The 25,006-nt window shown below is 43.5% G+C and overlaps 1 protein-coding gene across 1 annotated transcript in view; it reads left to right on the top strand.

Moving 5' to 3' along the window:
* The window catches only part of DECR1 (2,4-dienoyl-CoA reductase 1), a 48,587-nt gene extending 24,799 nt beyond the window's left edge, over nt 1–23,788 (top strand). Inside the window, exons 5-10 of the mRNA XM_083187090.1 lie at nt 5,502–5,649; nt 18,083–18,182; nt 20,954–21,026; nt 21,112–21,258; nt 22,666–22,728; nt 23,446–23,788. Of these exons, the coding sequence (XP_083043216.1) occupies nt 5,502–5,649; nt 18,083–18,182; nt 20,954–21,026; nt 21,112–21,258; nt 22,666–22,728; nt 23,446–23,505 (591 nt within the window). The 3' untranslated portion in view covers nt 23,506–23,788. The remainder of the gene's footprint in view (nt 1–5,501; nt 5,650–18,082; nt 18,183–20,953; nt 21,027–21,111; nt 21,259–22,665; nt 22,729–23,445) is intronic.
* The last annotated feature ends 1,218 nt before the right edge of the window (nt 23,789–25,006 follow it).

Raw genomic sequence — 25,006 nt, 5'->3', positions numbered from 1 at the left:
CTTCAATAAGGAAAACTACAGTATGGTGCCGCGGATGTATATGTGAAGCGCCATTGCCATTTACTGTTTACTTTGCTTCCACGTTACCTGTGTACAGTATGCATCACTTTTGGAGTTTTTTTTCCCTTTTGGCCGAGAAGTGTGGGCATTTATGGTGAAAATGTCTTACTGCAGAATCAAATGTTAACGAATAGATGGTTTATAACCGATGTACTCAAATATACTGTATTAGGATGAAATCGGCGTGTATCCTCTTTTGTCCAATGACGTGAGGATTTAGATAAGGATTTTTATCTTAAGGAAAAAAGAGCAGGTACGATGGTCAATACTGTAAATACTTAGCATCTGCGTTGTGATCCCAATTAGTGCAAAAATGACACCTAATAGTAAATCCTTTCCTTTGCACTGGGGAAAAAAAATCACATTCCAAATCATTTTCTTTGCAAATCTGAGATTTGCATGATATTTGTGTAGCACCTGCCTTTGTTAGTCTGTACACAAAACGTTCTAAGAGCTGATACCCCGGTTCTTGTCCGAGGACATTCTTCTGTCAGAATTATCAAAGACTTGTAATCCTGTCAAATTGGGGGTGATTCAGCAGTCGCTTGCTATGCCGAATGCCCCCATCTCCGCCACCATATCCTCTCACATTTGGCCGAAGGGAAGTGAAGTCATTCGATGGTCTCATCAAATCATTTCTCTTCCCTTTGGAAATAAGTCAGTCTGAACTGATTTATTTCTTTTGGTGTCCGCCAAAGAGCGCTGACGTCATGTGACTGTGTATATCTGTCTTTGTAATGCAGGCAGAGGAAAGCTAGAACAGTCATTTTTACTTCTAGTGCATTTAAAATCCTTTTCTTGTATGAAACCCTTAATTCGAATGATTAATTTAACGCTGAAGTATGTGAATGTGTATACATGTCAAAATCAACTCTTGATAAAAGGCATAACATGAAGCAATGTGAAAGGTTGCAGTATTATCTATTTAATGAAAGGTAGAAAGATATTCTTTTCTATCATGTGTGATCTCATTTCAGGGAATGACCATGTATACTGTATATTAGCACTTGCATGAATACTCTATTTGTGGACCCTTTTTTTTTTTTTTTTTGAGGTTTGTAAAATAGCGTTACATATTTTTATATAGGTCACAACAGATTGGGCAGCCAATCAGAAGGCGATTTCCCCCCAGGCATTCCGTTAGATTATTAAGACTAAAAAAAGGATCTTCTACCCACTGGGATCTCAGACTCATTTCAGACACATTTCATTAAGCTTATTAGCTTTTCATTTAGAGTGAATTCCAGTATCGCAGACTCTTTAAGCCTGCTTGAAGCCTACTAATTTGATGGTAAATATTTTAATTGCTTTGCCAGAAGGTGTAGCTCAGTGGTTAGGCATAGCTCAGTGGCTAACAACCCTCATGATATAATCATGCCAGTGAGACTGATGAGGACCAAACGTCAGTACTGGCACCTTCTAACCTTGGGCACGTGGCTGCCTACTTGCACTTCAAGCACCAGAAATTGTACAGAAAAAGTACAGGATTTGTTTTTTTCCGCTATAACTAAAATAGTTGATATCACCAGTTGAATTCTCTTTTTTCTCTGGACCGAGATGCCATACTTTGAAATCAAGAAATAGGCACGCAATAAGATGTTTTCTGATGTTAATGTTAAATGTTTGATTGATGTATTCCACCACCTTGTACCAGAATCTAGAGATCTTACTGCATGTCCAAAAATTCTATAATAGGTCTATAATAGGTCTGCACTATGTAAATTGTATTTAATACAACAGACTAATGGGCTTTATTTTTGGAGGGCATTGGGGACAATTATTTTGTATAGACAAACATATTTGTCAAATGCAGAGGCTATGTAGTAAAAGGCTAACACTGCTCTTTACCACTATGGGGAGATTTCAGGTGCTGTGCACACTGGCAGCCACTAGATGTCGCCAACATTACTGTTGGGTTGTTCGATCGTTTTGAAAAAAAAAATGGCAGGCGATTGTCTATAGTCTATACTGCATTTTATTATTATTACTAGCTGACCCGCCCAGCGTTGCCCGGGAAAACCTTGGTTTTTTTTTATTTCCAAAGTTGCTGAAAAATGTCATCTTACAGTATGCTGTGCCAAAGACCTAAGATTGTAATTTGTTATAGATTCCACCATAATGTTAGAATATGTTTGCATTGATACTCCATGATGGCAATGAAATCAGGTGTGGTGGTGTTGTTTGAAACACAACGCTCCTGAGTTGATAACTTGTATGTGTTGATGAATTCCACATCCACTCCTGAGATTTAGCACCTATGACATACCTTCCAACATCTGAGGGTCAGAAAATCAGAAAGGGACGTGGCCACACCTCCATTTCTATACTTTCAATGGTACAGTTTCTAGGGTGTGTAATTACAGGCGCTGAGTGCGTGGAGACCGGGGTGGGCATTACTTACCGCGCCATAATTAATTAAAAATTCACCGCTCCCTGCCACTCCCCTCACCGATCCTGCCTGCAACAATCTCTGAGGTCTGGAGATCTGTAAAGCACATGCACCGGGCATCTCTACCAAACAGTGGGGCAGCCCCTGAGTGTGGGAGCAGGTCCGGGGGCCTGGCCACATGACATCATGATGCGATGCACGCTAACCGCACCACTGGGAACGGGTGCAATGGGCCAAATTCTTCCCTACACCCACCGGGCCAATACACCGATCCAGCCATCGCAATCATAAATGGGTGCATTGATAAGGTTTGGAGTGTAATAAGTTGAAGAATAAGACTGAGCTAAAGATTTGCCGTGTTGAAGTGTACAATTTACTCAATAAATTATGAAAACATACGTGTATATAGAAGTACAATTAAAAAATGAAAGTAGGAGTAAAAAATAAGTTCTGATCAAACTGATAATTGTTTGGATGGGGGTGGGTTTCGAAACAAATCTATAGTTGGGGGGGGATGGATATTGTGGGCATAATTGGTGTTTGGTACACCTACAGGGGGTCCTCAATTGATGGGATTTTCAGTACAGTGTCACGGTCACAGTGTCACCATAGCGGGATTCCCAACTGGGGTCCAGGTGGTCTTTTAGGGACCCTTTACAATCCCGTAGGTCTCTTCTCTTTGAGCCTACGGTCTCCCTTAGTGATAGTCAATCACTGAGGGAGACCGTAGGCTCCAGGAGAAGAGACCAACGGGATTGTAAAGGGACCCCTAAAGGACCACCTGAACCCCAATTGGAAATACCCCTATGGTGACACTGAAGTGAAAATTTCTCATCAACTGGGGACCCCCTGTGGGTGTATAAAACACTAATTATGCCCACAATATCCATACCCCCTCCACCTATAGATTTGTTTTGCAACCCACCGCCATCCAAACAATTATCAGTTTAAATCAGAATTTATTTTTTAATCCTACTTTCATTTCTTGATTGTACTTCTATGTACACACATTTATTTCACGATTTATTGAGTAAATTGTGCACTATAACGTGACAAATCTTCATCTCAGTCTTATTCTTCAACTTCTTACACTCATAACTTCAAACAAATACATGCAGCGCTCATGCCCATCGACCAAACATTATCTATGAACCAAAAGAGTCTGGGAAACCCTTAAGGCAGAGCAGTGCCTGATATCCAACTGACTAATAGGGTGAGTGCAGTGTACCCACTTTGTATTGATCGCAGGGCTGGGCAACACCGGCCCTCCAGATGTTAATGAACTACACATCCCAGGATGCTTTGCATTAGTTTTGCTATGTGGCCATGCTGAAACTGATGCAAGGCATGCTGGGATGTGTAGTTCATCAACATCTGGGGGGCCGGTGTTGCCCAGCCCTGGATCAACGGGTGCATTGGCCAGGACAAAGATTTCTCAGTGCAACTGGCCGGGGTGCGCAGAGATGGATATGGGAAAAAAGAAAAGCCAGTACATTAGGTACAGTTTTTATTAGCCGATACAGACTGTTAAATAAACGGCAAATTATTTTTTTATGTGTTTGTGTGTGTTACTGTTTTTGTGTGTGTGTGTTGTAGTGTATGCGGTTGTGTGTGTTGTGTTGTATGTATCAGTCCAATGCGTAAGTGTGTGAGGTGTGCTATGTATATACAGTATGTGTATGTGTGTGTTGTGCCTTTGTGTATCTGTGCAGTGTTTAAGTATGTGTTTTGTGTGTTGTACTGTTTTTTTGGGTGTGTGTGGTGAATGTGGGTGTGTGTTGTGCTGTTAGAGGTATGTTATGTTTGTTTGTTTGTGTGTATCTGCCCAATGTGTAAGTGTGTAAGGTGTGCTACGTATAAATGTGTGTGTGTGTGTGCTGTGTGTATCTGTGCAATGTTTGTGTGTGGTCTTTGTATTGTACTGTTTTTGGGTGCGTGTTGTAGTGAATGTGGGTGTGTGTTGTACCGTGAGTGGTGTGTTATGTGTGTGTGTGTTGTGTGTATCTACTGAATGTGAGGTGCGCTACATATATATGTGCATGTAGTGTGCTGTGCATATCCTGACAATGCTTAAGTGTGTGTGTGTGTGTGTGTGTGTGTGTGTGTTTCTGTATCTGCACAATGTGGAAGTGTGTGTGTTCTGTGTGTTTGTTGTACTGTTTTTGGGTGTGTGTAGTAGTGTATATGGGTTTGTGTTGTACTGCATGTGGTGTGTTATGTGTGTGTTTTGTTGTGTGTATCTGTCCGATGTGTGTGAGGTGCGCTACCTATATATATGTGTGTGTTGTGTGAATATGTGGTGTACTGTGTGTCTGCGTGTACAATATGTACATGTGTGTGTGATGTGTGGTCTATGTATATCCTCAGTTATTCCTAATTGTTTAAAGCCTTCACCATAATGTTAGAATATGTTATGCATACTCAATGACAGCAATGATATCAGGTGTGGAGTTGTTCCTTCGACAACGGTTTCCCCCGATCGTCAATCTTTTTCCCAGATCATCAATGAAGGCAAATTAAAACTTGGTGTTTTTTTAAATTTCTAAGTGAAATTTCCCAAAAACGGCTTAGAGGTGCACACCACCAGGTCCAGAGGTACCTTGTTGCCAAATTTGGCAGCTCTGAGTGCCACGGTGTGCCCGCAATGCAACGGACACGCACACATACTCTTCAACTTATTATATAGATTATTATTTATTACCGTAATCATTTATTTATATAGCGCACACACATTCCGCAGCGCTTTACAGAGAATATTTGATTCACATCAGTCCCTGCCCCAGTGGAGCTTACAATCTATATTCTCTACCACATGTACACACACACAGACATTCTAGGGTTAAATTTTTTGGAAGACAATTAGCCTACCAGTATATTTTTGGATTGTGGGAGGAAACCGGAGCACCCGGAGGAAACCCACTCAAGCATGGAGAGAATATACAAACTCCGCACAGTTGGGGCCATGGTGGGAATCGAACCCATGACCTAAACGCTTCTTGAAACTGTTATATTTTACATGTCTTAATATGTGCTTTTTATCCTCTTATGTTAGGTTATAATAAACAATGCGGCTGGGAATTTTATTTCTCCATCTGAAAGACTTTCTGCTAATGCCTGGAGAACGATCACAGACATTGTTCTTAATGGCACTGCTTACGTAACGCTTGAGGTTGGGAAAGAGCTCATTAAGGCAGGAAAAGGTAAGACACATCGACCTTGATTTGACTTGACCTTTACCTTCTGTGAAACAACTCAACGCTTTCTATTGCTGTCCTAGCGCAAACATTTCATTGTCTGCTCCTATTGTTGTTACATAGCAGATGTGATCTCTCCGGTGTTCTCGGAGAACCTGTTCTTCTCATCAGGCGCTGTCAGAACTGCCTTAAACCCTTTTAAAACTCCCGTTGGTGATATCATTATTGTATGACTAATTTATGGCGTTACTAATAAAGAAGTCTTTTGGTGCAGATTCAGTAAGCAGCAAATTCCTTATGGCATCATCACGCGTTCTGTTTCTCTATGATACCAAGCATGTACACACCAGGACATCAGTTCCATATATCGAGCACATTGGGAAGCCATATCATCCAAATTGTACAGTGTGTATCTACAGTCGTGCGCTCCTGTAAGTCTCTATAATTTCTGTCTGGTCAATATGTGCAGAAATATTCAATCCGCTGTAAAGCTAGATTTTTTGTACGGCCCCTATCTGCATACCTTTAAAAAGAACACACTATAAATATTCCTGGTGGGAATATACTGTATAGGGAATTCTTTGAAAATCAATGTTTCAGGCATCTCCAAAATGCAGCTTGCTTGGAGTAAGCTCTTAAATCCCAGAGTTTTAGGCTGAAATTTTGACTGTACACAACAGCGGTGAGAAAATGGAACCTTTTTATCCTGCTTGGCCTGAGCTAGGGTGGCTAATCCCGGAATTGGGATTGTCAGGATTCCCGGAATTTGGCTGCATGTGTAGTCTAACCTGAGCACATGCTCGGGCACTGCCCAGCTTCTCCAGTCTCCAATGCACCGTGGCGTGATCAGAGGCCAAACTGCCCAGCCCGCTGGCCATACTGCTGCACCCCCAGACAGCTGCTTCTCCGCTTCCGGCCAAACCACTGCACCACTCCCGCCCATGTTTGGGGGGCAAAGGGTGTTTTTGTTTTATTTATTATGGAGGGCAATTCCGGGATCGAGCATTTTGCACTTCCGAATCCCAGGATTGAAAAAATGACCTGGGATGGATTGACATCCCGAGACAGGGCAGAAAACCAAAGAATAGCTTTATTTTTTTTATTTATTTTTTTATTATTTATTTTTCTGCTCCCTCAAATTTTGTGGGTGTGATTTCTACAGCTCCTGATTCATGTGTTCTGCACAAGTGGAAACAGGTTCTATAATTACTGGCCCTTCAAAATCGGTCAACTCACATGTGCATGATTAAAGAAATCCCAAAAACTTGAACTGTTGGGGGTACTTGAGGTAGTTGGTCACCAATGCATTATAGTAATGAGGGACACTTTGTAACTCCTAGAGATTTACCGGCAAAAGCTTTCATTTCGTTGTAGTGGTCTTTTCTTGTTCAGCAGAACCCGCTAAGCTGTCTGCCACCACAAGCGGGTGTTCCCTTTCCTGAGCTTCGCTATGACAGATATTCAATGAAGTATATCTTTCCTGAAGTGAATTTTCTGCAAAGACCAATCTTCCATGTCGACTTTCCCGTTCATATGAAAGTGATACAAAGAAACTGTTACGGGCACGCGTGAGTTGGATGCTATTGTAAGTTAATTACCAACTGACATCAGGAAGATTGGTCTTTGCAGAAAATTCACTTCAGGAAAGATATACTTCATTGAATATCTGTCATAGCGCTGGTCACTTGTTTTCTTTCTCTTGTCTGTATATTGCATCTGGGTTTTAGGCGTAAACCCATTACAAGAGACCAGCTGCATTTAATTATCCAGCGCTTAGTACACACATACCACTTTCCTTTCCTGAGCTTGTTGGAGTAAATTTACGGGTATAGGTCATAGGTTTAACAGAATTTACTGTAGGTCGACCACTATAGGTCAACATTCGACCTATAATGGTCGACCTAATGCTTGTAGACCTAGTGACCACATCCCATACTTACGGCTTGCCTACTGTACATAGTCATCCTTGTGCTTCTTGTGTCTCTTCCATTGGACCGTCTTGCTAGCACCATTTGCTTAAGGCCCATACATACTAGAACATGCATGTCCAAACTGTGGCCCTCCAGCTGCTGTAAAACTACACATCCCAGCATGCCTTGCCATAGTTTTAGCATTCACTAATAGCTAAACTGTAACCAGGCATGATGGGACTTGTAGTTTCACAACAGCTGGAGGGCCATAGTTTGGGCATGCCTGCACTATAAGCTCCCCGCTGATGCCAATATTGGCAGAGGCGGGGACCCAGTGGGGGATGGCAGGCATCGGCAAGTGCATACACACTTGCCAATACCACCCACAAGGGGGGCGGATGGTGGGGCCGTCATTAATGAGATCTCCCTCATCCAAAAATGTTTTGATGAGGCAGTGGGTTGTTAACAACACGTGGGAGCACGCTTCATTTAACAATGTACAGCATATACACTAAGAAAGCACCTTCTGAGCGATATTGTGACCAACATTGTCTAGTGCGAATGGGCCTTTACTGTCTGTAAATCCACACTCTCATTGTACAGCATCTTACAATGTGTTGGTGATCTTAAAGGGATAATAATGATGATGATGATGATGATAAAATGTTGACTTATCAAGTATTTTCAGGTATTCGAATCACTCATACAACTAGAGAGCCATTTATACGAAACTTAGAGAATAACTATTATACACTATATAACGATCATGGAGAACCTTGGCATTCCAGCTGTTGAACTACACATCCCAGCAGGCCCTGCAACCGTTTGCTATTTGGCCATGCTAAAACTGTCGCAGGGCATGCTGGAACATGTAGCTGGCATGCCAGAGTCCTCCATCCCTGCTATATAAAGTTGTCTAACAGTTTGACTGTTCGCATGTTAAATCTTTTTCATCTCCGAAGACAAAAACCTCAAACCGATGAGTCCCTAAACTGTTTGAATATATCCCTTATTTTAGATGCCAATTGAATAGCCAAGGCGAGAGTCATAACTTTTCCACCTGGAGATGATTTAATCTAATAATGGTCGGTCTGCAGAACATAGACCGTAATAAAATCGTCACTGTAAAGGAACTAAACAAACACAAAAGATGTATGAATTGCCCTCCAAAATTGTGTTGAGTAGCTGTCTCTTTATCCATATGGGTACTCAAGAATAGGTGTTAGGGAAATTGATCAAATCAAATGTGGTTAATCAGACAATATATGGGGAAAATGCGAGGCAGACAAGGGCAATTCAGAGATTAAAGTCTTGTTGACAGATGCAACATTCAGGAACTGCACCGAATTCAACAAATCCTGTAAAAGGGCAATCGGATTAAGGTGTGATGATCTTACTTTAATCTGCTGAGGACGTCTCTTATCATAAATGAGAGTTGAGCGGAAGGGAACAGTCTTCTGTATATAACAGCTATAATCCATCATGGCAGACTGTGCTATGCTTTATCTTACAAGTTTAACATTGTTACACTGAGCAGTGATACCACAAATTGTGTACTTTCATTTATTATTATTTTAGATTTTTTTTTCATATTATATTGCACAGCCCCTTTCCTAATGCCCATTTTGTTATATCTTCTTTTCAGTTGCATATATGCTGTACAATGATAGGTATGACCCCTGGATGCACCAGCTGGTGACCTTGTGGGGCTGATTCTAGGTTAGGACCAAAGAAAAAGAAAATGGGTAAAATAATGTTGCACTGCAGGTGGGGCAGTTTTAGAATGCAGAGACAGAAGCGAAGACGATGGTCATGGGAACCGACGGTTTTGGTTATCAGCCTGGGACTCGATCTGATGGTTATTGACCTGGGAACCAATGGTCCTTATTTCCCTCCCCTCCAGGGGTTGCTGATTGGATAGCTGTGCACATGACTGCAGCAGAGTCTTAGATTGACCAAAGGGCTTGCACTGCTGGGAATACACCTGGGTCATTTCCGGAAGCTGTGGATAGGTGCTTGAGAGTCAGCTGACATGGGGTGTCATGGTGGCAAGCATGGACCATGGAATCAGCAGGGAATGCCTGATAGTAGTAAGGTGCCAGCTTAGGTGGCATCGGGACATCATGCGAATGACATGACAATGACATATATGTGTGTGTGTGTGTGTCTATCTAGTGTCCGTGATTCTCCGAAACACTATCTGCCAACAGAGAGTGAAACTACATCTTTTTCACACATGCACAAACATAGAAAGTAGCAGACGAGCTTTCGAAGCTTTTGCTTCGAGTGGCTTACTAGTATATAATATGTATGTATGTATGTATGTTGAGGTTTCCTGGTCAGTCAGTATTGCACAATGATAGTCTGCCCTGCTGTTATAATGTTGTGTGTCCATAAATCCAACACTCCATAAATGTAAAAAAAAAAATGTTTTCATTCCATAGAAGACCATGCAAAGATGCTTGCTCAGCACCAAAGTAGCTACTGGGTGCTTTTATCACCATTGTCCTCCGATTAGAAGATCTGCTGTGTTTTCTATATATTGAAATAAACCTACAATATATTTAATCTAAGCGCTGGTTTCCCTGTAGTTTAGAAACAAATGAACATAACCAGTGGGTTGGGGTTTTAAAAAACAGGGGTTCTTTATGTGAGAAATTCCTGTGGTGCCTGCATAGCCCTACACTCAGTAGCAGCCCATATGTGTATTCCAATGCATCCATGTAGAAGTGTCACTGTTCTGAAACCCACACACTAAGGGCATAATTCAGACCTGGTTGCAGGGCAAATCAGTTCTTAAAATGGGCAAAACCCTGCTGCACTGCAGGTGGGGCAGATGTTACGTGCAGAGAGAGTGAGATTTGGGGGAGTTATTTGGTTTCTGTGGGATGCGGGAGCGCGCAGCAGCACTTATCGCCGGGGCATACACACTTTGCGGCTTTGCGCTGAAAGCCGCTCAAACTTGCTGTTTTGAGCGACTTTCAGCTCAGTCGCCCAGTGTGTATGGGCCTTTAGGCCCTTCATGTACAGTACTCTGCCAATCTGTGTACGGATGTACTCATACAAGAGCGTGTACTAAGGAACTCCTTATCTAGCAGTCCACCTGTTTTCGGGGGTTTGTCGCAAATATTAAGTATCCCCCGAATGTATCAAAGGGGGGCTACCGCAGGAATCTCCGATCCCTGCTACCATCCCCCCTGCATCGCCGTCGGCCACATCACCCATAGGTTTCTATGGGTGATGCGAAGCTGCCCGATGTATCAACATCGGGCAGCCCGGCTTTGTATCCCTGGGCTATCGCCATTCTGGGATGGCAATAGCCCATTGTAGCCTATGGGCTACACACCGCACTGCCCAGACCCTGCGCCCTCAGGGATGATACATCCCGCCGGAGTGATCGCATTTCACAATGCGATCCTGGGTGGTAATATTCCGCCCAGATCGCATTGTAAATGCGATCAATGATACACGGGCCCCTCAGTCTGTATTTTAAATAAAATATGATGCCTTTGTTAATCATGACCAATGAAGATTTAATGGTGGGAATTGTAGTGAGAGGCAAACATTTTTCTAGATGCGTCACACTTGTCATACAGTATACCTGTCCATGAAAATTATGATCAGTTATTGGCAGCTGTGTTTATTATACGTGGTGCTGAGTTTATGTCCACATTGTGATTTATCAGCTCTTTGTTCTGCTATGTGAAATATTGAAGCCTATACAATCTCCAACTCCTTTTACTCCGTGTAAGATATCCCCGGGCACGTCTTGTAAATGTCCGCATGGTTCATGGCTCAATTTATTGTGCTCAGATTGAAGCATCAGTCCCCGCTATAAAATTTGATTAGCTGAGTCAGGTTTCACGTTTCCACAGCGGTATTAAATATTGTATAGATATCCTTTAGGCAGGAATAGTTTAATTAAAATTGTTTTGATAACTTTTCACTTCATTATTAAACGATTAATAATTTAACCATAGTTTTGGTTGTAGAATAACAATGTCTTATTTATTCGGCATAAGCAATACTGGGGTAACCTTAATGGTCTTTTTTTTCAGTGCACGGAAGTGTTTTAATAGCAAAATGTTGCTTTAACCTCTTTGATCCGTTGTATTGTAAGTTTATTGGGTGGGGACAGGAAGGTGACTATTCAGATGCACAGACGTGTCACGGTACTGGTTGCGAACTCAGATGCTCATTTGCTTTCATTGGAGGCCAAAGTCTGAGAATCTGCACCTAGCATGAGGGAATAGGATCATTGGATAGACAGTAACTAGGTCGACATGACTGAAGGTCAACATGCATGAAGGTTGACATGGGTTAGGTCTACATGGGGAATGTCGACAGTCAAAAGGTTGACATGGCTTCTTTTTTTTTTTTAAATTTCGACATGGACACTGAGGGCGGTATTCAATGTGAATACCTGCAAGGTGCAGCGAATCCTTTTTCAGATTCGCTGCACATTCGCCACGTTCCGGAGCCTCGCTGGCTCCGGTATTCAACGAGTCAGGGGCTCGCTGCCCCTGACCGGCGAATATGAGCTCCTGCGGCGAACGCCGCAGGGAGCCTGAGGACGGTGGCAGGCAGAGAGATGGAAGTCTCTCTGCCTGCCCCAGAACGTTTGTGGGGGGGAGGTGGGCTCCCCGGGTGCCAGGCAGCACAGGCTGCCCCCCGGGGGTGCCAGCAGGGGACCGGGTATATTCACTACACCCGATCGTAACGATCGGGTGCAGTGAATATATGAATATCTAATGAGCGGCTCGGCTCCGGCGCCCCCTGCTGGCTGCTGTGTAAAAAAAATTATTATTTTTTTAAATTAAATATATATTCATGTGCTTACAGCACATGAATAAAAATAGCATGCCCCTCCTCAGAATAAAATTCCTGATTTTTTGACACCAAATGAAAAAAACAAAACACTTTATTTTAAAAGTTCACATTCCACTTCTCCATAAAAAGATAACGATTGCTACTCGGTGAATCATGGCGAAAAAAACCTTCAAATGTATTCGCCATCTGGTCATTGAATAGGGTGATTCACCGTTTTAGTCAAAAATTCGCCAAACAGCACAAATTCGCCATAAAAACATGGCGAATCAGGCTCATTGAATACCGCCCTGAAACGTAGTGCTACGCTCGCCATGCTTCGGGCACGATGCCTCACTATGCTCGGCACACTATTTTATTCTCCCACCATGCCCTAGTGGATGGTAGGGCATGAAATACTGACTGTCAGCACATGTCGGCTCAAAAATAGTTAAAAATAACCCCATGTCGACCTAATTCTTGTGTCAACCTAATGACCTGTCAACCTAACCCATGTCGGCTTTATGCTTGTCAACCTAGTTACTGGAGACCTAGTGACCGTGTCCCAGCATGAGGATGGTGCGGCTGATGGGAACGTCTACAAATGCACCATGCAGATTTGTTGTGTTTGAAGACAAAGTGGGCATCCGAGCCCTTGCACATTAATGCACACTTATACACTATGCTATGGGAACGGCTTATACCAGCATTAGCATAAAGTGTCAGGTACATCTACAGCAGAAACACTAGTAACACTTTCAAATCGCTAATGCTGGGTCAGGCCTGGGATCTCAATCCCTGGTCCGGCACTATCACGTTAAACCCGGGTCGCCCATTATATACTGGGCAACCCGGGTTTAACCCTTCTTATAACCTGGGTCGAATTGCTGGGTTGGTTAACCTGGGTTTTAAGGTCTGGTGCTTTCACACAGCACCTGTACCTGGCTCGACCTGGCAATAACCCAGGTTTGATTTGAAAGGGGTATAAGGGGCTCACAGAATCAGCTGCAATGCGCCTGGTTGATGGCAAATGTCACTTAGCTGGTCTGTATCAGTTACAAACGATAACGGGTGTATACACTATTGCTGCAGTCGCGTCAAGTAGCCCTCTTTGGTCACATCAGCTTCCACGCAACATTTTTTTCACTCGTATCTGCGTCTTAATAGCAATGCGACGCTTGAGACCTGCTTCACTTGAATGCAATGATTCATTTGTTATGTAACCCTTCTATGTATATATGTGTGTGCAGCCTTCACTGATTCCGTAGACTAAGTTCCACAATGCAGCAATCTTGGCTTTATATCCACAGCAGGGGGGTTATTCTAGTTCACTCGCAAAGGCACAATCACTCTCTAATAGACAAAACCATGTGCACTGCAGGTGGGGCTGATGTAACAAAGACCGTTAGATTTGGGTGGGATTTGTACTTCAAACTGATATCTATATTGCTGTGTAAAAATAAAGCAGCCAGTATTTACCCTGCACAGAAACAATAAAACACCCAAATGTAACTCTCTCTGCACATGTTACATCAGCCCCACCTGCAGTGCATATGGGTTTGTCCATTCGAGCAGTGGTTCCCAACCCTGGTCCTCAAGTACCCCCAACAGTGCATGTTTTCCAGGTCACCCGGCAGGTGCACTCATTATTCAGGCACATTTTAAAAGATCCACAGGTGGAGCTCATTATACAGATGTGGCACTTCCCATCCTGGCTGGCGGATCGCCAGAACGTCCCCGCTGGCGACCCGCCAGCAGCCTCGCCAGCGAATATACTGAGACGCGCGTGCGCGTCTCCGTCTCCGTCGCCAGCGCGACGGAAACCCTGTCCGTCTCCGCCTCAGGGAGACGGACAGGGTTAGGGGGGGTTAGGGGGGGATGCGGGCAGGCGGCGGGGACCCCGGGTTACCGCCGGCAAGCCGGCGGGGACCCGGGGGAACGGATGGAAGCGCCGTCGGAAGGGGACGCACGCCTCTCGTGCGCGCGCGTCCCCTTCTCACCATCGCCATGGCGCTGGCGGGGGATGGCGGCTGGCGACGCCAGCGCCATCCCATGCCAAGATGGGACCTGCCCCATCTGTAGCACTTGTGATTCTGTGTGGAGACCTGCAAAACATGCACTGTTGGGGGTACTTGAGGACTAGGGATGGGAACCACTGCATTAGAGAGTGATTGTGCCTTTGCGAGCAAACCAGAATAACCCCCCAAGTTCCGTAATGTTCTGTGGGCCCTATTCAGACTTGTTTGCGGTTCTTAGAATCCGCAGCACAAGTGATTATCGGACGACCGTGCATGCGTGAGGTGTCTGAATAAAGGCAGCCAGTGATGGCTAGCCTTCACTGGCTGCTCGAAGTGTGATGACATCCTGCATGCGTTTTGAGGCGGTAACCCAGCGTTTTCTAAGAGTGCTCCAGAAAACGTAGGCGTTCCCCAGTCGTTAGGAGGGAGAGCCGCTGACGTCATCAGTGGCTTCCTTCTCCCTAAGGCGTTCCCCGGCCGTTGGGAGGGAGAGCCGCTGACGTCATCAGAGGCCTCCTCCCTAAGGCGTTCCCCGGCCGTTGGGAGGGAGAGCCGCTTCCTTCTCTCTAAGGCGTTCGCAGCGCTGAGTAAGTCTAGACTTAACCCGGTGCTTGCGAACAGGGAAAAAAAATAATTTGATGGTGAGTGATTTCCCATCTGTGCGCATGGCTGTGTACGCATTCACAGCAGTGCGCAGAGTGAGGGGTGAGCTCGGCGGGGCGACATTTATCTGCCCGCTGGGCTCCGAACACTTGCTACCCAGCAAGCGGGTCTGAATCTGACACTTTATGCGGGGTTCATGATCGGTCGCACACAGATGTAAAAGTATCTCCGCATGCCAACTTAATCCGTGCTGTCTCGTGAAGGGTTTCTTTGCATCGCGTTGCAGTTAAGATGCATATTTGCTCAAAAAACATGCTTCACGTGGGTCACCGGCCAGCAGTCTCCCACTACAAAGGTTTTATGCTTCGGAGGCCCTATAAAGTGATTGAATGCGGACTTATCTGGATCACAGAAAGTTGCACAGAAACTGCTATGGGCAGTATTCAATGAGAAAAATTTGCCATGTTTTATGGCGAGTTTGTGCTTTTCTCACGTTGGACGGAGACTTTTGCTCTCCAAAAGCGAGCAACCCTATTCAACCTGCACTTCTCGCCGTCTTTCTGAGTGATTTTCGCCATGTCTCTCCGTGTAGCAATTCTCCATCTTTTCATGGAGAAGTGGAATGTGAACTATTAAAATAAAAGGTTTTTTGTTTTAATTTTGGTGTAAAAAAATCAGGAATTTTATTCTGAGAAGGGGCATGCTATTTTTATTCACATGAATATATATTTTAATAAAAAAAAAAAAAAATATATATATATATATATATATATATATATATATATATATATATATATATATATATAATTTTTATTTTTATTTATTTTTCTTACACTCCGCAGCCAGCAGGGGGCCTGGAGCCGAGCCGCTCATTAGATATTCATATATTCACTGCGCCCGATCATTACATATGCATGATCGGGAGCAGTGAATATACCCGGTCCCCTGCTGGCTCTGGAGGGAAAGCTTGTGCTGCCTGGGTCCCGGGGAGCCCACCTCCCCCCCCACATACGTTCTGGGGCAGGCAGGGAGACTTCAATCTCCCTGCCTGCCACCGTCCCACGGCTCCCTGCAGGGGTTAAGATTCGCCGCGAGGGGCTGCTCGCCCCTCCGGCATTGAATACGTTGAGAGCGAGTGGCAGCCAGCCCTCCGGAACGCAGCGAGTGTGCAGCGAATCCTAAACAGGATTCGCTGCACACGGCGAGATTTCTCATTAAATACTGCCCTATGATATAAGATCACACCTAATCATCGGGTCATGCCAACTACCTACTGCTGAATGTGGAAGTGCTTAGGCTTTCCTCTAGTTTAGGTGCACACATTAAGTGTTGCGTTCAAGAGATCCTTAACGTATTCCTGCCCACTAGATTGTAGGATGTCACTGTCCTCCTAATGAGTGACCTTCACTGACAGCATCTTGGAGAATTAGGCAATGTGATTTGCTACGAACATTTGTGAGATGTTGAGTATTTCATACCTGCCTGATATTGGCGTCATCGCTTGGCATTATGCCAATTCTGTGTGCATGGACAACCAGAAGAGCATGATGATCCTAAAAACTTGGGGAGAAGGAATATCGCTCATCTGCTTTCTGAGAGCTATTCTTGTCCTTCTGAAGAGGACAAGAGTAGGTGTGACCCATAGCAGCCAATTGGATGCTAGCATTTTTCAGTGCAGTGTATAAAATGATGGCTAGAATTTGATTTGGTTGCTGTGGTCCATTCTTCCCACTTTTCCTCTTTAGAAGGATTGCTAAATCAAATTGAAGATGCTGCCCGAAGCGTGGCGAGCGCACGCGTATAACTTCACAGGTATACGCGTCCCCTCGCTGCGCTCGCCACACTATATATTCTCAACTCCAAGCCGACATGGATAGTAGGGGAATGAAAAGGTCGGAGGACGCGCACCGCCGCCCCTCGCGGGCTCGCTGCGCTCGCCACGCTTCGGGTTGGCGTCTATCGTGGGGTGACGACGGGGCCATATATAATGTGAAATGGGTCATATTGTCCCATTTCAAATTTTTCACATTTTTTTTTCAATGTGAGATGGACTTAATCAAGTCCATCTCATCTTGTGCCATTATAATGGCACAAGACCGACGCGATGCTCACGATTTCAATGTTAAAAAATATTTTAACATTGAAGCCTATGGCAAAATCACGGGCATCGTGTCGGTCGCGTCGGGACCAATGTTAATGGTCCCGACCGACGTGATGCCCCCGATTTTTTACCTTTACCGGCAAAATGGATCTGATTTCAAAGGAAATCGGGTCCATCGTTGGGATTGTGTACCTTAACTTAAAGGTACATGATCCCAACGATTGTGGCCGTGCTAGGAAACAAGTACCAAACATCCTCTACCACCCTGGAAGTTATGTATCGGGGCCCCTTCATTCAGCCCAATGCCCCCTTCTTCCACCTCATCTCCCACCATCTGTGCAGTAAAGGGGTAATTAGTGGAAATTACTGATCCAGGCCCTACATGCTGAACGGTTGATATAATACCCCCTACCACCGGCAGGACATCAAACTTCCCCCACCCCTACCAATGGAGGATCGGTAGGTGCCCCAATACATTGCTATGCCCAGGGGTCTATACTGCTGTTGATGCCCCTGTATGTGTATGTATGTATATATGTGTGTGTGTGTGTGTGTGTGTGTATATATATATATGTGTGTGTGTGTGTGTGTGTACTTTAACTGACCCGGCATATATTGGGTCACCTAAGTGTCCATCTCCGTGCTTTGCTCCACCCCTCTGGAAACCCCCTTCTGAAAATCCTGCGTTTGCCACTGAATCCTCCTCATAAGAGTGTAAAAAACATTTCATTTCAATTAAAATACCACTTGCCAATTTTTTTTTCTCTTTTAAAAACCTCCACCTACATACATAGGAATAATAATAAAAAAAAAGGATGACTGGTTATGATGTAAATTATTAATATGTTTGGGCCACTGTGACCTGACAGAGCTTACTTAGAGCCTCCCACTCAAACAACATAATGTTCACTAGATGCAACAGTTTTGCATCCATCTATCTTGGCTGACTCACCGTGTTCTTACAAGTAGGAATTGTTATACGATGCTATTTCTGTTTCCAGGGGCTGCGTTCCTGGCTATTACTACAATATATGCAGAGAGTGGATCTGGCTTTGTTGTTCCTAGTGCTTCTGCTAAAGCTGGGGTGGAGGCAATGTGCAAGTGAGTGCTCTTATAACGCAGAGTAATTATTGTGTATATACATTAAATGCAGACTGGAAATTCACTAGCACCTGTAAAAGATTGCTCATTACAAGTTTGATTTTATGTAATATAATATATGCCTGTGTAATAGTTTTTATTTTTCTCAATTAACAGAATGCAAAATGCATGAACAGAAGAGAGCTCTAAATCCAATTAATATTTGGTGTGACCACCCTTTGCCTTCACAACAGCATCAGTTCTTTAATACCCCGTTTACACCAAAATCGTGGAGCCAACCCGGTATTTGGCATCACGGTTCCAATCCAAGTCTGATCTGAGATTTTGGTCCGTTTACACTGCGGTGCCGCGGTCCCCCCCCCAGTGTAAACGGGAGTGGTGCCTCCCGCCCAAGCACCAGGACCACAGATCGCAGCACCGGTCCACAGACTGCTGCGTCGGGGGCAAGCCCAGCACCAAGGTAAGCTGTTGGGCTGCCCCCACCCTCAGTGCATCCCTGCAGCCCCCATCCGCAAGGTGAATGGATGCTGCACACAGGCATCCATTCACCTCCTCCCTGCCTCCGCTGATGTCTGTACAGTATAGCAGACTGCAGCAGAGGCGGTGTGCACCCCCATCCAACCTCCATGTTGACCGCAGGATGCTGCGGTCACCGCCTCAGAACCGGGTCCACAAGGGAAAAACCTGCAGTGTAAAAGAGATATTAATGGGTTATGAAGCTGGGTCCAACCCTGGAAACTCCAGTGTTCAAAGACCAGAGTCGGACCTGGGATTTTGGTGTAAACGGGTTATTAGATACATTTGCCCAATATAATTTTCATATGAAGGTTGAAACAGTCATTAACTGAAATTAAACTGCTGTGTAGGAGGCTTAAAACTGGTTACGGGAGGGCCAAACTTTGCTACAAAGGTGAGGCTGTGGAAGATCTTCATGTCGCAGGTCGTACACCATGGCAAGACTGAGCACAGCAACAAGATGGGTGCTGGATGATGCTCCGACAGTGGGGATCCCGACAGTCAGTATCCCGACTGCCGGTACTCCGACATGGGGGATCCTGACTCCCAGTAGCTATTCTCCCTTGTGTGGGGTCCACAACCCCCATAGAGGGAGAATAGAACCTGTGACGAGCGCAACGAGCCCGCAAGGGGCTTCTTTGCTCTCGCCCCCTGTCGGAGCACCGTCAGTCAGGATCCCGACGTCTGGATACTGACTCTCGGGATCCTCACTGTCTGAGCCCCATACCACGCCCCAACAAGACACAGGGTAGTTATTATTGCATTAGCAAGGTTTCCAGGCAAACATTTAAAGAAGATTGTGCTTCTTCTAAAGAGCTTGAAGAGCACATCTTGAAACTCAAAGAACGGGCAATGTTCCCTAGACACAATGGGCAGCCAAGGAAACTTCGTGCATAAGATAAATGACTCATTCTTATGGGACCCAGGTACACCCATCTACTGTTTGGAGAAGTCTGTTCAAAAGTGGTCTTCATGGATGAATTCTAAAGTGCTTGTTCCAGAGGTGGGGCAAAATTAAAATACGGGAAGCTACACCAACTACCACCCTAAACGCTGCCAAACCTTGCCAGCTGGGACTCCCTAGCAGATGGTTTGGCTCTTCCATTTCAATTTTGATGTGCCTTTAGCACCACCTCTGCAGCCACCACTGTAATATATATGAATATACGCATACTGTACACTAAATAGCCAGTTTAGACAGACCCCAGCAATGTCTTATGGGAAGAACAATACAAAGACATGTGGACACAAGAAATAAAACTTTTACAACATTTCACTTCTTCAGGGGAGTAATGGATAATAAATATTTGGGTTGCCGCTTGTTTAATTCCGCCGCCTCCTCCATATTCTCCTCGCTTGTACTTTCTCTATGTGCAGCATCTCATACGATTTGTCTGCTGCAGAGTTTTAGAAGATGGAGAGTGGGGGAGGTTGAATTAAATATGTAGAGACTGAAATACCACTTTTAGCTCTAAGTGAACCAATGAACATAACCTCAAGGCCGAAACAGAACGGTTTACAGCTAAAATGTATCCATGTATTTGTTTGGGAATTTACGGTGTCAAAGGGTGTGGATGAGTTGGTCACCGGCAAGTTGTTAGACAGTCATTAGGTTGACATGCAGGAAGGTCAACATGAGTCTAGGTCGAAAAGGTCAATAGGTCGACATGGGGTTTTTCCCTGTTTTTTTACCCGAATGTCGACATGGACACAGGTTAAGGTGCACCGCGTCGCCACAGTACGCTCCGCACACTATTTTATTCTCCCACCACGCCCTAGTAGATGGTGGGGCATGCACTACTGCCTGTTGGCACAAAAAAACTGTGAAAAACCCCATGTCGACATTTTGACTGTTGACCTAACCCATGTCGACCTAGACACATGTTGACCTAATGGTGTCGACTTGCTGGTGACCCAATGACCGTATCCTGTGTCAAACATGTTCTCCTTTAAAGGTCACCAATATGTTCCTTCATCAGCTTCTTTTACCAGTTAAAGTGACAACTTTTGGAGTTTCTCAAAATCTTGAAACATACTGAGAATAATGGAAGAGTATAGTTCTAAATGAATCCCTATTTGTTCCAGTGTATAATATAGAATCATTCAGTTTCATCTTCATGAGAATCTGATGTATGCTCTGTTGTTCTGTAATAAGTTGGCGTGTATCTGAGTCATTTAGTTTTGCTGCTGTTTTGCAATTGAAGTTATTTTGCAGAAATCTAGTTGATGCTTATGTGTAATATTCCATATTTTAGATCACTTGCAGGTGAGTGGGGAAGATATGGCATGCGCTTCAATGTTATACAGCCCGGTCCCATTAAAACCAAGGTATGTGGATTTTTAATGATTAAGAGTAAATAATAATTTTGTTTAGCCCCTTTTCTCACTTCGTGACTCTGTATATATTGATCAGGGTGCGTTCAGTCGCCTGGACCCCACTGGAGCCTTTGAAGCAGACATGGTAGATAGGATTCCATGTGGACGTTTGGGCACAGTTGGGGAAATAGCAAATCTCGCCTTGTATCTCTGCAGTGACTATGCGAGCTGGGTGACCGGGGCGGTAAGTGCGCGTCATTTAATGCATTAACTGTCATTTCAGTGTTTACTCTTTTAAGCTAGATTGTTAGGTCAGTGCAGATTTTTTATTTTTTATTTCTGTAACTTCTGCTAAATGGATGGGATAGTCCTTCACCTCCTCCATTCTTCTATTCTTCCCTTTTTCTGTTCCTTTTGTCTTTCATTCTCATTGCTTTGCTCTTTCTTTCCCTTCCCTTCTTTTGATGAAAAATATCTCTTTCAATTATTTGATACATTTTTACAAATTGTATCTAACAGAATAGACCTATTCGTTTTAACCCTACTTTTATTACACAAAGTGTAAAATATCCTATTAAACACTGCTGGTTTATTCTATGGAAGGCACTGACAAAATCCGCCTACGAGCAGGACCCTCTTCCCTCATGAGCTTTTCCATCTCTTACTGAAACAGTCTTTGATGGCACCAGATCCTGCTATTTTCTGCCTGAATAGGATCATTTGGTCTATAGTAAGTTGGTCAACAAGCTTTAGGTCAACATGGCTTTAGATCGGCAGGTCATTAGGCCAACACGAGCATTTGGTTGATATGGTCTAGGTCGACAGTCAAAAGGTTGACATGGGGTTTTTCACTGTTTTTTTTGGACCGACTGGCAAAACAGTCGACATGGACACTGGTTAAAGGTAACCGCGTCCCCTCGCATGGCTCGCTGCACTCGCCATGCTTCGGGCACACTATTTTATACTACCACCATGCCCGAGTGGATGGTGCTGTATTAAATACTGCATGTCGGCTCAAAAAACAGTCAAAAACCCCATGTCGACCTATTGACTGTCGACCTAATGCTTGTGTTGACCTATCCCCATGTTGACCTAATGGTGTCGACCATCATGCTGTAGACCAAATGACTGTATCCCTTTCTCCCATGCTGATACTTATTCAGTGTCCCCTGCTGATGCATCCAGGTGTATGTACCCTGTACTTGTCCTCTATATTCCGCTGTAAGTCACTGTTTTGCTTATTTGTTTATGTACTCTGTAACTGGGCGCTGCAGATCCCTTGTGGCGCCATATAAATAAAGGATAATAATATGGTAGCTATTCCTTTTGCCTCAAATGAGGACACTCATCCATTGAAATGTCTGATGACTCTGCCTGATCTGATTACCACATTTCACTACTGGACATGGGAATTGTAGAAGTTGAGACAAATAGAATTCTGTGCGCAGTACTCCAGTATAGTAACGTCCTATCGACACCAAATAAGAGACTGGATACCTTCAAGTAGGAGCAGCATCCGGCACCACTGGCACACTGCCCCTGAGAGCAGGAACCATCCACCTATTATAATAAATCTTTATGTTCTTTTTCATTGGCTGTCCAACCTTTTATACCCTTCTTTATATACCATTTATTTATTTATTTATTATAGGTTATAAGAATGGATGGTGGCGAATACGTCTCAATGGCTGGAGAATTTAATAGTTTGAAAAAGGTAATGTGTATTTTACATAGTGTTGGCATTGTAAACATTAGTTATACATTGTGTAGTCTCGTAATATTAAACATAACTAACATTTACAAACTGAAACAGTTCAATATATACATACAAGCTTTCTTGCAGATATTATTTGTGCGAATCAGCAGAATTGTAAGCGGAGATAAGAATTTAATATATTCAATGTTTTACCTACTTAAGCTTTTGTTCCATCATTTGAATTCAACATTTCCCCCTTAATAAACTCCTGGTCGATGCTCATGAAAGTAAGTGAACATCGGGGCAGTCTTTGTGATGTCAAATTTATACCTTTTTAGTCCCCCTAACATGTTTAAATCTGACATCACAACGATAAACAAATGCTTAAGTAGGTAGAACATTGAATGTATTTATTTCTGATCTCCGCTTACAATTCTGCTGATTCGCACAAATAATTCCTGCAGGAAAGTAAGTATGTATGCAATCACAAACCTGCACACTCACCCAGAGGGAGCCAACAGCTGGGGCGCCATCCAGGAATACCGGTTGTGTGTCGATGTTCCAAATATATACCAAGACAATCCCCAAAAGGGGAATTAATAGCACTCACCAGACTTGTAGATGAATTCATTCCAAATGTGCCGCAATCCAATGTGATTTGTATCAAATGTAAGATATCAGTTGGCTAACTGATACATAGAAATAATCCCTGTTCTTCTTGCCTTGCATCTACAGGTAACCAATGAACAGTGGGACATTATGGAAAAATTAATCCGGAAAACAAAGGGCTCTTAACTACATTAACTATCAAATTCAGACATCGTTTGTGGACAACTAAAAGGAAAGTTATTATAAGCACTTAATTTCAGTTCCCCCTAGCAGGAATATACAGCATCATTCTCTGGCTTAAATGTAGCTCAAAGGTATTCAGAAGGGGAAGGAAGGTTACAACTGCATAACGTATGCAATAAAATGTAGAACATTAATTTTCTATATCTTAAATAAGCAAAACAAACTTTTTTGTCACAATGTGAAATCATTCAAATTGCATTAAACATTTGCTGATTTATAAATATTATCTGACAAACCGCTGTTCATTTATTTCAAAACTCTGAAAGTAACAGTGTTTCAGAATATTTTTGGAATTGTTCTTGGCAAGGATATTACTTACCATGGTGAGACCAGTCTATGGAAAGGGGTGTGGTCTTGTATGAGTAGTCCTGGCTTTGTAAGAGGGAGTGGTCTCATAGTCTGATTTCCTGTTTTCAGTGGTCCGGGAGAGTCTGGCCGCATTGCATTTATACACCGTGACAGGAGCCAAGTGCTGCATATAATGTTACAGTACAGCACCAGCTATTGTTACTGAGCAGAAGCTGACATTTTCGTGTCACCCCTCTCTACTATTCACACCCCCCAAATGAAGCCACTGGGTTCATGGAGTATTTCGGTTTTGGAAGAGGGACTTCAGGAGAGTATAAGAGTATATTACACTCTTTTCAAGTACGTATCACCAGTTTCTCCCTAGGCTTTCACCAGAGATGAATGTAAGATCCTTGATAAAGTTAAGGAGTGAATTTACTAAGCTGGGAGATCTATTGAAGATGGGCAATCAGATTCAACTTCTTATATATTTATTTATCACCTTCTAGAAGATAATAGATTCTGATAATCTTCAACAGAATCCTATCTTAGTAAATTTATCCCTAGATCAGACCTGCGATCCGAAAATTACCCGACATTTTGAGTGCCGAGTAATTTTGCCGGGTGCAGGCTGACCACCTTTTACAGTGATTAGCAAATTACCTGGTTAAAAATGTCAACCCGCTAATTTTGCTGAATTACACGGATATTTCTTCATTTTGTAAAATGGTCAACCCGAAAAGCCGACTCCGGTAAAAAGCAGGGCCGGCGACCTGGGATTTTAGACCTAGGTTGACCCTTTTACACTGAACAAATTACCCGGTAGAACTGCATCAGCTGGTAATTTGAAGTGTGTGTGTGTGTGTGTGTGTGTGTGTGTGTGTGTATATATACATGTGTATATATATATATATATATGTATATATATATATATATATGTATATATATGTGTATGTATATATGTATATATGTATATATATATGTATATATGTATATATATGTATGTATATATATATGTATATGTGTGTATATATATATATATATATATGTATATATATATATATGTATGTGTTGTGTGGCCATACATCTACAGATCGATTGTCAGATTGGGCTGGTTGGGGAACAAATACCTGGTAATGGATGAGAGTAAATGACA

The sequence above is a fragment of the Crinia signifera genome, chromosome 5, assembly GCF_055691185.1.
Source record: "Crinia signifera chromosome 5, ASM5569118v1, whole genome shotgun sequence".
Taxonomy (NCBI): domain Eukaryota; kingdom Metazoa; phylum Chordata; class Amphibia; order Anura; family Myobatrachidae; genus Crinia; species Crinia signifera.
Note: the sequence above shows the minus strand (reverse complement) of the source record. Positions and strands in the feature narration are given on the sequence as shown.